The following is a 15,074-nucleotide window of genomic DNA, read 5'->3' on the forward strand; positions in this document are numbered from 1 at the left end:
CAAAAAAATTTAGGAAAAGAAAATATTAGTGCCTTCCTACTGCAAACGAGGGGGACAGGAGGATTCAGAGTACAGCAGGGAGGCCGGTCATGGTAGGACTGTGGGGAAAGTCTGCCACCCAGAGCCCCACACAGTGGAGGTCGGGGTTCCTCAGTCACCGCTGGAGCCTCCTGCCAGTCATTGTGGACAGAGCTAAATAACTCTCTGAACATCCGTGGGAGAAAGACCTGCCACAGTTGCTTTGCTCATCGTAACAAAGAGAGTGACCAGCTGTCTTAAAAACGGCTCAGTTACAAAGAGTGAAATTAACTCAACATAGGGATTTGGCCTAAGATGTGACACTAGTAGCCAAGGTGGGAGAGGGCTCTACTTGGTTTGCTCTTAGAATATTTCAAAACCACAAAACAAAATGAAAACATTTAGCTCGACTGACTTCTTGTATTACTTTATTGTATCCTTAATCAACAACAGGGAGTCTGATGGGTGAATGAGTCTCTTCGAGCATCCTTTCCAAACAGCCTTGTTCCATAATTCAACCAAAAGCCACCTGCGTACAGTCTTCAAACTGAACCATAAAGCTCCTGATGACCCCCAGGGTCAGTCACCTCACTCTTCCTCCTGTCTTCAGGCATGTCTCATCCCCCACCCCCCTCAACAGGGCCTCACGGAGGGAACCCAGCCTCCATGTTTACCGAGCCCTGTCTTTCCAATTCATACCAATTCTTTGATCTCAAAAAGTTTTCCAACCCTGGACCACCCAAGTAACGATGTGTGAAGAATCTGGAAGTCCTCTCTGCTCCCTCTCCTAGATGGTCATCAATGCTGACTTTCTGTAGTTAAGATTCCTATCTCCATTCTCGACCTTGTGGGTGATAAATGGTGGGACTTTCTGGTAAGGCCCCATGAAATTGGCACCCCAGTGGCCCTTGGAGAGCCCTAAAATCCCACCAGTGGTGCTCATGTATGACCCTTAAGCCCAGAAGGACTCTCTCTCTCTCCTCCTCCTAAAGATTTGAGGCAAGAGAAAAACGCAACAGGTTGCAGCTCCCTGCTCGAGATGTCAGGGAAGCCTGGTGCCAGGACGGCTTCTCATTCCTGAACCCGTTTGGGTGGCCTCCCAGCCCCAGGCAGAGAGGCGGTCTCCTAACACCAAGCATCCCACTGTGAATCCCAGATTCTTCCCCAGGGCGCAAATGTCCAACCACACTCGCTGGGCTAGTCCAGGATCATAACCTGAACCATCCATCGAACTGTCAATGAATATTTACTGAGCATGTGGAAACAGACCTCAGTTACAGAGGAGCCTGGGGAGCCGAGAGAGTGGACCACATACAGCTCTGTGCCGTGAAGTGTGACATGAGCGACATGTCACACTTCAGGGGACATGAGTGACATGGTTGTTCTCTAGGTTAATCTGAACAATCAATACAGGCTCAAGAAGAAATAGAAACTCTAAGTAAATACCTCAGGAGGACGTCTGAGGTTCAAAGTTCTACCCCCAAAAGACGCCACGCCCGAGTAGGAAACCACACGTTTTATCTGCTTCTCAGGCACCAGTAAGTCTCATCTTTTGTGAATAATTATTGAGCACCTACCCCACAGAAGGCCCAACCTAGCTGTGCTTGGAGACGTAGAGTATAAGAAGTTGTCCAGCCCTCGGGGCTCTTACTTCAGGCTGGAGAGGCGACATTTACCCACATGGCGATGGAAGGGGGAAAGAGAGAGAGAGAGGGAGAGAGAGAGAGAGAGAGAGAGAGACATTGATGTGAGAGAGACACATCGACTGGTTGCCTCCTGCACAGCCCCCGACCAGGGGGCAGGGATTGAACCTGCAACCCAGGTACATGCATGCCCTTGACCGGCGCTCTAACCACTGAGCCGCACCGGCCAGGGCGGCACAGGCATTCGTCTTTAAACATATTCTCTTTAATCAAGGTCAGGCTCATCTCCGGCACATTCTTATGTTCCCCGCAATCCCCAGTAGCCGAATCCGTTGTTGCAAGGACTCGGCGACTTGGTCCACGCGAGGGTTTGCCGCAGAGCCTGGCCCGCGGAGCATGAGCTGCGGTCAGTCCCGACAGCGCCGCTGCTCCGCGGCGGGTTTTCTGCGTGGGCTGGGGAAAGGGGTCACAGGCTAACAGCCGTGGGAAAGGCAAGGCAGCCGCGCCCCACGCGGGCCTGGGGCCTGCGCTCTGCCTGCACTGTTCCCCCAGCACCCACCTCTCCGGGCTCCCCACGGGCCTCCCGGTGCCACTCTCTCACTGTCACCAGAGCCTGATGGCACCCCAGCAGTCTCCGGTGGCAACTGCTCCTCTGTGCTCCCAGCTCGCGCCTCCAACTGACAGCGGGCCCTACAGGGACACATTCGAATTAAAAAAGGAGGCTTCACTCTCCCTGTTGAAAATGGAAGAAGAAAAGAACCCCCTCCCAGCCTTTTGCTTAGAGCACCAGCCTTAGAAAACGTATCACTGCAAATACTTTCTCTTTATTTCAAAATATAAACATGAAGGGAGGCACCACCCTGTCTCCCGGGCCCAGGGGGACACTAGGAGCCTAACTTCGGTGACGCCAGGCTCGGAGCTGCAAAACTAGCTCCTGTCTTAAGGGCGGGAGCCAGTGTGTTTTGCAGCCCTGGTGAGGAGCCTGCCCTGCTCTAAGGGGGAGCCCACCCGAGTCCTAGGACGAAGTGTCCACACCAGGTGAAGGCTCAGAGCGTTTGTCCTTGGGTTTTGCAGGAGACATCCCTGACCTACCCAGGAGTGATTCTCAAACCTCACTGCCCAGAAAGACGACACGTTTGGCTTGCAGCTTACACAGCCACTTCTCTGGACAAAGGCATTCGCCGTGGGCCAAGGGAATGGAAGAGAGAGAAAGAACTGGAAGGCCCCAGAGCCCAGGGAACGGGTCAGCTAATGCAGAATTCACTTTCGTGGGCTGCTCTGTTTAGGGGAGGAAAATGCAGCTAAAATGATGAATGGTGAGCCGCTCATGTCTCCAGGCTGGTGACAAGCAGACAGAGCTTATAACAAGAAATGCACACGGCTCCTTGAGCAAACCCACAGGCCTTCCCAGTGCCGGAGGGGCTGCATGGACGAGATCTGCAGCCCTCCAGGCCTCTGAATGGTGTGGCTGAAGTCCCTCTACCCATTTTCCATTGTGAGAAGAAGCGACGGTTTGGGGAATTAAACAGAGACTCAGGTCAGCGTCTGCTTTCCTAGGGCGTTGGTTCAATGAGCTCCTCCTCCAGGCTGGGGGGCAGGGTGGACACCCTGAAACTCCAGGAGGCGGTTCTAAGCCCAAGGCAATCAGACCTGCTTGACAGGTCAGCACTGAGTGCCCTGGGTCCCAAGCTGGGGTCACTTCCTAAGAAACAGGACTTGGGGAGGGTGTCTTGAAGGCTGACCAGGTGGTGACACCGGAGACCTGCACTCCTTCCTGCAGACCTGGAGGGGCAGGTGGCCAGGCTCAGGCAGGGTCCCAGCAGCCTTCCTGGTCTCCACACTGGGACAATGGTCCTAGGGAGCAAGGGTGCAAAATAAACTTGTGTGTTTCCCACTCGGAGGCATTTCTGCTTTAGACAAACAAATGACAAAGCAGCCCTCTGATTACCTAGTAACTAAAGTAGGATTTAAATAGAAAAACTGGTCCTTCCAGCCCATAGGACAGATCCAGGGGGAAACATAGGCCCCCTGAGGGCCTGGAAAGGTTCCCAATGGGCTTGACTAAGACAGAAATGCCTGGAGCTGGGGAGGGTCCAGCATTCAGTAAACCCCACAGTGCTGAGTTTCACATCAATGTCCTTTCCCATCACTGGGCATTTGAAGGGGAAATGCTGAGAAATCTGGGCTGGTGATCATTCTCTGACAGTTGTCACCAGAAATGTATGGCACTCACCTCGTCTTCCTACCTGTCTCCCTGGCTGTCCTCCTTAATCACTTGGAAACAACTCTCCAACAGGGTGGGGGACACGGGATGATGGCAGCTCCATCATTTCTAGCAGACAATCCTGTACAGGGTGGGGCACAAGTAGGTTTATAGTTGTTCATATGGAAAAATAATACAAAAATTAATAAATAACAATACAAGAATAGACTCTGTGTTTTGCGTACTCACAAGTGTAAACTTACCTTGTCCCACCCGGTGTTGTGCAAAGAGACAGAACAAGAGAGCCTTTAAGTGGTGGCAGACGAGGCTCAGCAGCTCGGGACCCTGCAGGTGGGACTCTGTGAGCTGCTTTGTTCCCGCCGCAGCCCTCGGAGGCCCCAGTGTCCTAACTCACACCGAGGACACGGACACAGCTGGGCCTGGCCCAATGTCACCCAGGCGAAACTGGGAGTCCACCCAGATGTCACCAGCTCCAATATCTACACCTTCCGTGTAAACCAATAGGCAGGACCCACTGGACAGGAGTGTGTGGAACTAAGTGAATATCCTGGGGACGGGAGGTCACGTAAAAAATCCATCACAGACTTTTAACTGCAGCCACTCACTCAGGCCGCTGGCCTCCCAACGCCCACTGCACTAGTCAGAGAATCGCATGGAAATCACTCGGAGTACCTAGAACACCAGCTAACACCTTTATTAAACTGCCTCCGCTCTCCAAATGTGATTTCTTCTCAATGTGAGATCTTATTTGCAGAGTTTTACAGGACAGGAATTTGATTAATACGAAGTCTGTTTTTTGCAATGTTTCCCAAGGCCAGCTGCCAGGAACGTTGGAGGAGAGAGGCCTCTGCACCCAGGAGGAGGTGCTGACGTCTTCTGAGTTCACCCGTACCAGGGGTCAGAGTCACCAAACTGCTCTGGCCCAAATCCGGCCCTGTGGGCCCACAGTCACCCTCCTTCGTGCGCAGAGCACCCAGCCCTGCTTTCACACCACAAGCACAGAGCCGAGTCGCTGCAACAAAGACCCTAAGGCCCACAAAGCTGGAAATATTTACTATCTGGCTCTTTACAGAAAAAGTCTGCCGACCCCTCCTCTAAATCAAAACAGGACAGCCTGTAAGAGAGCTGTGTCCCTGTAATATATACTATTACTAAGCCCCAACTGCAAAACTGCCATCCTCTGGCTTAGGACAAAACCAGTCGTGGCTGCCACCTCCTGGACTAGGGTGGGTCTTGCTCTCTTTCCCCATAAAATAATCCCTTCTTCCCACTGGGGCTCCCCAGTGCCTTAGGCAGAGGGTTCTGCCTCTGCTTGGAACTGGCCCAGCCTCCCAGCTCCCTGTGGGTCTGCAGGAGCCCTGGGAGGGCAGAGGGCTCTCTCTACAGTTTGCCGTCAGGGTGTGTCCCATCTCAGTCTACAGGGAGGTTCCCAGGCAAATAGGTAGAGCTCTGGGGCCGCTCAGCCCAGGTGCCCCTCAGTGGCTCCTTCTTGACTGGCACTTGCATCGCCTCCTCCTCATCCGTCACCGACCTGAGCCCGCTGGCCGGGGAGCATCATGCCTTACCTCTACCGGGCCCCAGGGCCCCAGGAGCACCTGGCCCCCAGGGACGCCCGCAGCACCCACTCCTCAGGCCAGAACTTCGAGCAGCTGAGGCAGGAGTGCCTGCAGAAGGGCCTTCTGTTTGAGGACCCCGACTTCCCAGCCAACAGCTCTTCTCTCTTCTACAGCGAGAGGCCCCAGATCCCCTTCGTGTGGAAACGGCCCGGGGTGAGTGCAGCGAAAGGGGTGAAGTGCCAGGGGGTGCAGCTCCGGGGACAGGAGGGCCTGGAGGGTGGGCTGTGCACACCTGACTTGGGCGCACCTGCTGAGGCTACTGTGGAGAAGCTGTGCAGTTCGAGGGCAGAAATGACCTGCAGGGGACACACACCCGCAAGTGGGGGATGCAGGGAAGTGGTACCCAGGGCGTCTGGCTGGGCCCCAACCCCAGCTCTCTGACTCCCACCAAAGCTGGACTGGAGTCAGAGGGTCATGTCAGGAGGCAGTGAGCGAGCAGGGTCAAAACTTTCTCTAGGACAATCTCAGGAGGCATGTCCTACTGGAGCCCAAGGCAAACCTGCAGAGGTGGTGGGAGGCCATTCAGAACCCCCCAGTGGGTGCTGACTCTTAGGTGACCCATGGAAAGTGCTCAGTGGCTTCTGGCCAGGCTTCACCTGCATGCTCAGAGGGATGGACACTCTCAGCAGGTGCTCAGTGCAAGTGTGATGGAGGGAATGCCACCAAGCACGGTTCTCTCCCCAACCCAGGAGTCTCCCTTCCCAGAAGGCTCCATCCTCCACGCCACCCCACCCAACAGGCTGCAGGTCCCTAGGGCCGCCAGCTGGTGCCTGGGACAGGGAGTCAATATTTGCCGGATTAGTCAGGGCCTGACCTCTGCCCGGGCAGCACTGGCTCTCATTCCCTCGGGGTGGATACGGGCCTGGGAGCGGCTCCTATGGGGACAGGTCGCTGTGGGCAAAGAGGAGGGAGCAAAGAGCGATGGACCTAAAGGTGAGACCTGAGTGCTGGTCCCACTCTGTCACTAGTGCGTCCTATGACTGTGGTCACGTCTGTCACTTAACTGCCCCGAGCCTCAGTCTCCTCATCTGTCAAGTGGGTCAGTAATGACCAGTGTGGATCCCAAGTCCAGCACACAGACGTTTCCAATGGATGCAGGCGCTTATCGCTGTTACTCTCACTGGCGCGGTCATCATCGCCTTCAGCTTCATCATCAGCTCTGAGCCTCATCTTACGCCTCCCTGTCTCCCTACCTTCAAATAATGTTGATGTTTTACGCAAAAACCTCTGGGCCCCCAGGGCCCAGCCCAAAGTGCACACACACTGTCACTGATGCAGTGTGAGCTCTTTATTGCTGTTTCCTGTGTGTGTGTGTGTGTGTGTGTATGTGTGTGTGCACTTGCATGTGTGTATATGTTCGTATGCTCACTTACATGCCATCCTGCCTGGTTCCGTGTAAGCTGCCTCTGATTCTCTAGTGTTTCCCTGGGTCCGACAAGGCTATCATGGGATAGCTGAGCCTTCCTTCTGAGAAATTCCAGTAGCTTCCTTCCCTCCTAACTGGTCTCCCTGCCTCTGGTCCTACCTACCCCCCCCTCCTCCAGGGCTCACCCCACCCAGCACCCTCAGGGGCTCAGCAGTGCCTCGGGGTGAGGCAGGGCTCCCCTCCCCCTGCTGCCCTCGTACCCTGAGCCCTCGCACCCCGTGCCCCAGTCTCACGGTCGCTGCTCCCACAGCATCCCTGCCCCTCCATTGGCCTGGGAGTCCCTTCTCTGCTGGGAAACTCGGACTCCTGCTCAGTGGCTCCCTGTGGAGCTGTGTGCACCCCGAGCACCCCGGGGGTCCCTGTTTCAGCACCGATGCTGTTTAGTTTGTGCAGCTGCCCCTGAGCTGCCCCAGAGCCGGGGTCTGTGAGCAGAAGCTTGTTCCTCCGACCCCCACTGTGCCCTCAGCTGCACGCACCATGTGGCACATTCAAAATGATGGCAACAGCCAACAGTTACTATGGCAACAACCAATAGGTAGTTCCTATGGCAACAGCCAACAGTTACTACGGCCAGGGCAACATTCGCTGTTGCCCAGGATGATCTCACCTGCTCTCAAGCAGCGCTGAAAGCGGGGCGTCAGCCTGTCCCCGACCTGCCGAAGAAGCGACCGGAGCCTCGAGGCTAATGCCACACAGGGCCCGGACCCCGCAGCGCCAGGGCTGGGCCCTGCTGGCTGCCTCCGGAGCATGGGCCCCTGCGCTCCCTGACACACGGACGGAGTGGGGACACCTCGCTGCCACGAAAGCCCAGCGTGGTTGCTGGCGGAGCCGGCTCGGGGTGAGCCCACCTCTGGGAGCCCTGCCCTGCCCTCTGCCCCCCTTTCCTTCAGGTGGAAACGCCACCTCCACCTCCCTGACAGCAGCCAAAGGACCTTCTCTCTGGCCCCAGACGAGATCAGCCTGTGGGACGCTGATCTTTTTCTCAGGGGTGCTCTTGGGATCCACGCTGTGGCAAGGAAGGGGCAGAACTGGGGGAAGGAGCTGTGGGTTGTGGGGTGGCCCCGTGAAGGCATCAGCATGGGGCGCGCTGGAGCTGGGACTGTCCCTGGGAGTGTTCTGGGGGGTGTATGTGTGACAGGACCCCTGTGTCTGTAAACACACACCAGCCTCTTCCCACCCGAGGGCGCCCCGTCCTTTTATTCCACACCGCCAGCCCTGCCTTCGAGCCTAAACCTGCAACCTACAGTCACCTTCTCTTTGCCAAAACTGGAATTCCTCCGAGATCAAAGCTGACACCCACAGTTCATTGCCACGGGAAATGGGGGTGGGGAGGCTCGGGCTTTGCATTGTATCTTACAGACTTCTGGGGGATCTGGGACAAGCTGCGGGGGTGGGGGCTGAGGTTCCCCTTACAGTACTGAGCTCCAGGTTTGGGGGCAGAAGGGGCGGCAGGGAAATGATCAGTTTCCAGTGACCCCCAAGGCCTCTGTGGCCTCTGTGTCTGCATTTCTGCTCAGCACCTCTCTTCCCGCAGCAACTGTGAGCTGCCCAGTGAGAGGCTGGGGCGGGTGCCCTCCCAGGCCCTCCCTTCTTGTCAAACACAGCTGAGCTTGGGGTCAGGGGAGTGGCACCCAAGAGCAGCCAGAATCAGGAAAGTCAAGGGGACATCACGGGAGGCAACCAGCCTTGCCCTCCAGGGAGCCCAGGTGACTGAGATGGATGTCCTGGGACCTGGCATGGGGGTGGGGTGACAGGCTCAACTTGGGGAGAATGTGACCTCACCCCAGGGTGGTCTGCACCAGACCTTGAGGGAGGGTCTGAGAGTCGAAATGAGTTGGAGCTGGTGTGGGAGGGGATCTCCTAGCCTGAAGGGGGGGGGCGGGGCTCCCAGCCTGAAATGGGAGACAGCCACAGGGTGGGTGCAGTCTACCAGCGGCTTGCATCCTGGGCCTGCAGCCTGACTTCCTCAGCTCACAAGCGTGTGGGCCTCGACTTTCCCCTGCCTCCCTGTCTGCCTAAAACCATCTGCTTTCTCCCATGCCATTCCCTCCCCCACTTCTCAGCTCACACCCAGGACATCTGGTCCCTGAAGGCACCGCCCGACCCTCAATGCCCCTGCCGGCCTCCTGGCAGCCCGAGTGTACTGTGGCAAGTGGCCATGGCCTCCGTGCACAGTGGGCTCTCCCCCGGAGGCTGGCAGCTGCTCTGAGACACCTCGTGTCCCCACCTCCACAGCTCTGGGACATGCCACGATCAGCACACAGCTATCGAGAGCAGGGCCCCGCCTCTCCCACCGTGTTAGAATGTGGCTTTTCCCTTTTTAATTAATTACTCCTAGAAAAGTCTGTGTGTTGGACTGAGCCCTTCAGAGTGTACAGCGTGAACAGCACAGGCCCTGAGAGCTAACATTTCAGGACCAGGACGCTGGGTCCTCAGTCCTCCAGGAACACCACTCGGTGGTGCCCAGGCCCACCTCCCACCTGGGTCCCCACACTGCAGGCTGCAGTCACCTCAGGTTTGTCAAGACTCCTCTGAGCTTCCTGTCCCAGAGCTGTAGTTTCAGGTAACCCTTGTCCTCAAGCCCTCAAACAGCATTTCATAGGAACAAACATTTTTCTGGGCCCCACACATGTATCCAAGACCCCCAGGCACGAATGCCAGGCACCCAGAGTACACAGGAAACCTCATGGTGTTACTGGATGGGGCCTGGGCCCAGAGCAGATCTGCCTCGGGCGGCCAGTACTATGTGGGTTCTTGACTTAGAGCAGGAAAGATTTCACAGCACAAGTCCAGGTGATTTTGAGAGTATGTTTATTAAAGCTGAAGACAGTGAAACAAAGGAAGGGCTTAGGGTAGAAGAACAACAGGAGAGAGAAAGTCAGAGAAGAAGGGGCCTTGGAGGCTGGTTCAGGGAGTAAACCCAGGACGAGCTGCCGCTGCCCAGGGCTCCCCTGGTTGCAAGTCTCACGGGGTCCCTTAGAGTTTAGGAGAAAGACAGCAGAGATACGAGGCGTGGGGCTCGCTGTGTCAAGAGTACCTGTATGTCCTTTGTCTTGAGGCTTTTTAATCTCTCTTTGGCCTCAGGAGAGGGTCTTAACAGAATACTCGTTAGCTTTCCAGGTGTGTCCTTCAATATGTCGATTCATCAAAATGTGCGTATAGAGGGGTCAGGGGTTGTATTCTGGTGAGTTTCATTCTTAAAGAACATCTTTGAAGAGAGACAGGGACCAGGGCCATTCTGTTCCGGGACAGTCTGGAAAGTGGAAATCATTTGCTCCGAAGTGTCCTTGGTTGGGGAAGATAAAACCTTGCGGTTCCTTAGCTGCCTATAAATCGCCCAAACTATTTGGCCTTGTTTAATTATTTTGTCTCAGTTTCCCTTATTCCACTTGTCAAGGAATTTCCCTTAATTTCTGACTCTCCTGCCACAATGGGACATACACGTGGGCACATATACACCACATGCCTACACAAGCCACACATGTTTAGCACACGGGTGTGTAAGCCTCGCCACAGCACAGCCGCCCCTCAGCACACACATACATAGGACACCCCTGACTGGCACATGGATGCGCTGTGTCACCCAAACGCTGGACAGACAGGGGCGTCAGCTGCAACGAATGGGGGCTTCACTAGTTTGTACCTGATGGGTAATCTGTGTTCACTTGGTGAGAATGACTAGCTCTGTCCTTTTGTGTTTTTCTCAGTCGATCCACAGTTTGATGCAGTTTGATAAAACTCTCCTGGACAAAAACAACCCATTGCAAGATAGGAGCTGGGAGGTGGTGACAGCTGCAGGCACAGTTGGCCTGGCCAGGCCCAAAGAAGGCAGGGGAGGAGAGATGGGAGAGGAGGGGTCCTCCACGCCCACAGCCCCTCCATGCAGGAGGCTCAGCATCTGGCACAGGCTCCTGGGCAGGGATCTGCCAGCCTCAGAGTCCATTTTCCATCCACGTCAGGAATGAGTGGCCACAGCAAGGCGAGCGTGGCTTGTTCGGGCCCTAGAGCAGGTCTGGGCTGTGCAAGAAGGGCTGTGGGGACCCCTGGGGGCCCTTTGGGGCAGGGGCTCCAATACAGATTCTGGGAGGGGTCCAGAATGTCCGAGCTGGAGGAGGCTGGTCTGTGTATCACGTGACAGGTGAGGACGAGGCCTGGAGTTAGATGGCCTGCCCAGAGCCCCTCTGCTCTCTGGGAGGGCTGCTGCAGGGACCACTCACACATTCTTGTTTTTCACCTTCCCACTGGCCTGATCCCGAGCCTCCGGCAGCACCCCTGGGAGCTGAGGTCAGGGAGGAGAGAGCACCCCGTGCCGAATTGCATAGGTGGGAGAGGTCCGCACAGGCAAGCCAGGAGGCCTGCACAGAGGAGCTGCCTCCCTGACCTTCTGCCTCCTTCCCACCACGTTGGGGACTAGGGAGATCTAATGAAGGGACTCTGAGGCTCCAGGCACTGAGGGCCACATGCAGGGTGTCAGCGGGACCTCTGCCAGGCCTGGGTCTGCGGTGAGCTGAGGGCACAGCGTTCTCCACAAATCCTCCTGGCCGAGTTTACTGGGATCTTAAAATCCCACAACCCCACATGGTGCTCTCTGCACAGATGCCCCAGGTGTCCACCCTCCAGGCGGCTGCACACCCTGGGGGGCTGCAAAGGCAGAGCCTTCATTTTACACTTGAGCTTTGGTCCTGGGAGGGCCTTCCTTCAAAGAACTCGCCACCCCCCTGCTGGTTCTCCGGGTCCCCCGCTGACCCTCTGGGCCCAGACCAGAGGGAAAGCAGGTCCTGTTGAGCTTGAGGGAGACAGTGCAGGGCAGAGCTCTCCCCAGGTGTCACCCACACACTGTCCCCAGTCCCAGTTTCTGGAAATGGGTGGGAAGGCCTCCTCCTCACCCTGCATTCAGATCCAGTTAATGATGGGGCATCTGCCATGGCCAGATCCCTCCCCGTTTCATGCTTCTCTGTTTCCTCTGCTGGGATCTTCACAGGATTCCCTGCACGACTGTCTGCTTCCCTGAGAGGCTCCCCTGATCGCTCCAACTGAAACAGCCCCCATCCCTCACCACCCCTCTCTGTCCTGGCACTTACCCCTCAGGGACTTAGGTGTCTGTCCGTCTGCTCATGGCCTGTCCTGCAGTCACCGGGCGGAGACTTTCTCTCTTGCTCTTTGCTGTAGGTAATGCCAGGAATGGAGCCTGGTGCCTCCAAACAGTGGAAAGAATACGTAAATTTTGTATAATTGCTTTAAATGCTTTTATGTTAATGTTTTATATTTATTTCTCCACATTACCTATGCACTATATTACCTCATATTTATATGCACTAATGATTTTGTTATATACACATAATACTTATATTATTATGTGTAATATATAATAAAACATATATAATGCACTTTGGTGACCTTATATGAGAGATGTCACTACAGTACAGATATATTTGAAAATTGTACCTAAATGCATTTTCTGAAAAAGAAGGAAGCTGGGTGGGGCCTGGGTTTAATCCTGGGCCCCAGGCTGTGGAATGTGTCTGACCTCTCTTTGAGAGGAGCAGTTTGAAGCCCATAGAGGCACATAAGGGGGGAGCCAGGATTTGAACCCGGGGCCACTCACACCTGACCCAGGGCCTGAGTGGCCATGGAAATCCTCAGGGCCTGGCTGACGTCCTGCTTGGGCCAGAGGACTGAGCCGAGGGGCTGCTCAGAAGGCAGGACTTCCCCCAGAGATGTGACCCACCTGAGAAGGCCCAGATTTGTGGGGTACAAGGGCATGGCCACCTTTCACCTCCTCATGGTGACAGGAAAAAGTCAAGTAGAGGAAAACAGCCGTCTGCTCGGATAAAGGAGAGAGACCCTGAGCCTGGCCCGCCGGGCTGGCACACTGTGTGACGGGCTTCACTCGAATACGGGTCTCACTCTTCCAGGAGATAGTGGAGAAGCCAGAGTTCATTCTCGGAGGGGCCACCAGGACCGATATCTGCCAGGGGGAGCTGGGTAAGTGTGAGCGGATGGAGCACAGGGTGGCAGGTTGGACAGGCTGCCCGCGGTGGCCGGCGCCTCTGAGCTGTCATAATAGCAAGGGCAGCATTGTGTCCCTGGGGTTGGGGACCATCACCGCTAGCCCCTCTGCCCCTCCTCAGCCCGCCCGGCTGCTCCCTTGATTGCAGCCCAGTGACTCTTGCTCTTGGGGGTGGATGTGTCTGTGGTCCCGGCACATGGCTGTGTGGAGGAGTCTGGAACGACTCCCTTAAAAACTGTCTGATATTTGGCTTCCTTTTTTTAAAAAAATACGATTTTATTGATTTCAGAGAGAGGAAGGGAGAGGGAGAGAGAGAAACATCAGTGATGACAGAGTCATTGATCGGCTGCCTCCTGCACGACCCCTGCTGGGGATCGAGCCCGCAACCCGGGCATGTGCCCTGACCGGGAATCGAACCTCGATTGCCTGGATCCTAGGCCGACGCTCAACCGCTGAGCCACGCCAGCTGGGCTCTCCATTCTCTTAATGCAGAGAAGATACGGCCACATCCAGATGCCCCATATCTCCTGGAATAGAGTCTTCCCAGTTGCTGCGATGAGCAATGAAAACCATGACTTCTGACTTCTGTTTTGCAGGCGACTGCTGGCTCTTGGCAGCCATCGCCTCCCTTACACTTAACCAAAAGGCGCTGGCGAGAGTCGTCCCCTTGGACCAGAGCTTCGGCCCTGGATATGCCGGGATATTCCACTTCCAGGTAAGCGGGCCCGGCCCTGGACTTGCCTCTCTGGGGTCCAGCGTGATGCCAGGGACATCTTTAGCTGCTGGGAAAGCCACCCTACCTGTGCAGCTGTAGCATCCCAAACCTCGCTCTCACCTGTGTGACAGTGGAGTCCCGGTCGTCGCCCTGTCATGGATGACCTCTGAATGCCCTGGACCAGCAGCGCAGGCATCCCGAGGTGAATCCTCCCAGAAAGCAGGCAGCAAAACTGGGAGTGATGTTTTGGCAAATCAGGAGGTCAGGGCGCCCCAGCGAAGCTGCAGATAAATGCGCCCGCCTACTCCTCCGACCTTCTCTTCTCACCGAGGACGCTCTCGGCCAACTGAGTGAGAAGGAACACGCACTCACGCACATGCTCTCACACATGCAGAGGCATGCACGTGCACAAACACATGCACATAGGTGTGAGCATGTAAGAACACATGTGTATGCACACACACTCTCCTCACGCCCAAACCTGGCACAAGTGTCCACCTGCCTTGCTACAGCCTCTCTCTGGGTGTGAATGGCCCAAAAACCAGTTTAGAGGCTCTGCCTCTGGGCAAGGAGCTGAGACCCAGCCTGAATGTGGGAGGGAGGGAGAAGCAGATAGTGGGCTGCGCAGAGCCCACCAGACCCTGCGAGGCACTGGGTCCTCCAGGGAGAGAGAGAGAGAGAGAAAAGGGCCATCAGGGTGCTGTGCTGTTTCCACGTGTGACCCTGTCCTGCTCCCCCTGGCTATGATGGGTCCACATCAAGTCTCTGAGCCTATGTCGGAGGTAGGGTCACATGCTCGGCACAGGGCCCAGGTGGCCCCATCACAGAACCCACCTGTGAGGTCCCTCAAGACCATCAGGGCAGTTTGGTTGCAAGGAGGGAAAGCAAATGATGAGCACTTGCCAGTGGGGCTGGACCTGCTGCATGACTCAGCCCTGATTCCCGGCTCCACCGGGCTCCAGTTCTGGCAGCACAGCGAGTGGCTGGACGTGGTGGTCGATGACCGACTGCCCACCTTCAGGGACCGCCTGGTCTTCCTGCACTCCGCCGACCACAGCGAGTTCTGGAGCGCCCTGCTGGAAAAAGCCTACGCCAAGTGAGTGCCCCGTGCTCAGGTCCCTGCCGGGGGCCTGCCCCGTCCCCGCCTTTTCATGCAGTGTCTGTGCAGCAGGGAGACTGAGCTCGGGTTTGCAGGTGTGGCCCTGGGCCCACCTGCAGCGGCTCTCTCAGGGCCGGAGGTGGGAAAGGAGAGGCCTGGACAGTTTTCCTCTCGTGACCTAGGTGTGCCCAACCTCGGGCACAGTGGTGACACTTGTCCCCTTTCTCTCCCTGTGTCCCGAATCTGGCCTTGGGCAGAGCCAGGAGGGTGAGCAGAGGGAAATGCTGATGTGTGAGAACACCTGCTCTTCCAGACTTCCGCCA

General features: G+C 56.1%; 1 protein-coding gene across 1 annotated transcript in view; it reads left to right on the top strand.

The window, feature by feature from the left end:
• Positions 1–5,441: 5,441 nt before the first annotated feature.
• The window catches only part of CAPN9 (calpain 9), a gene marked incomplete at its 5' end in the record, with an annotated part of 33,473 nt that continues 23,840 nt past the window's right edge, over positions 5,442–15,074 (top strand). The window contains 4 exons of the mRNA XM_081123978.1: positions 5,442–5,654; positions 12,843–12,912; positions 13,534–13,652; positions 14,615–14,748. Coding sequence (XP_080980104.1) covers positions 5,442–5,654; positions 12,843–12,912; positions 13,534–13,652; positions 14,615–14,748 — 536 coding nt within the window. The remainder of the gene's footprint in view (positions 5,655–12,842; positions 12,913–13,533; positions 13,653–14,614; positions 14,749–15,074) is intronic.

This window comes from Miniopterus schreibersii, assembly GCF_964146895.1.
Source record: "Miniopterus schreibersii genome assembly, chromosome: 21".
NCBI lineage: Eukaryota > Metazoa > Chordata > Mammalia > Chiroptera > Miniopteridae > Miniopterus > Miniopterus schreibersii.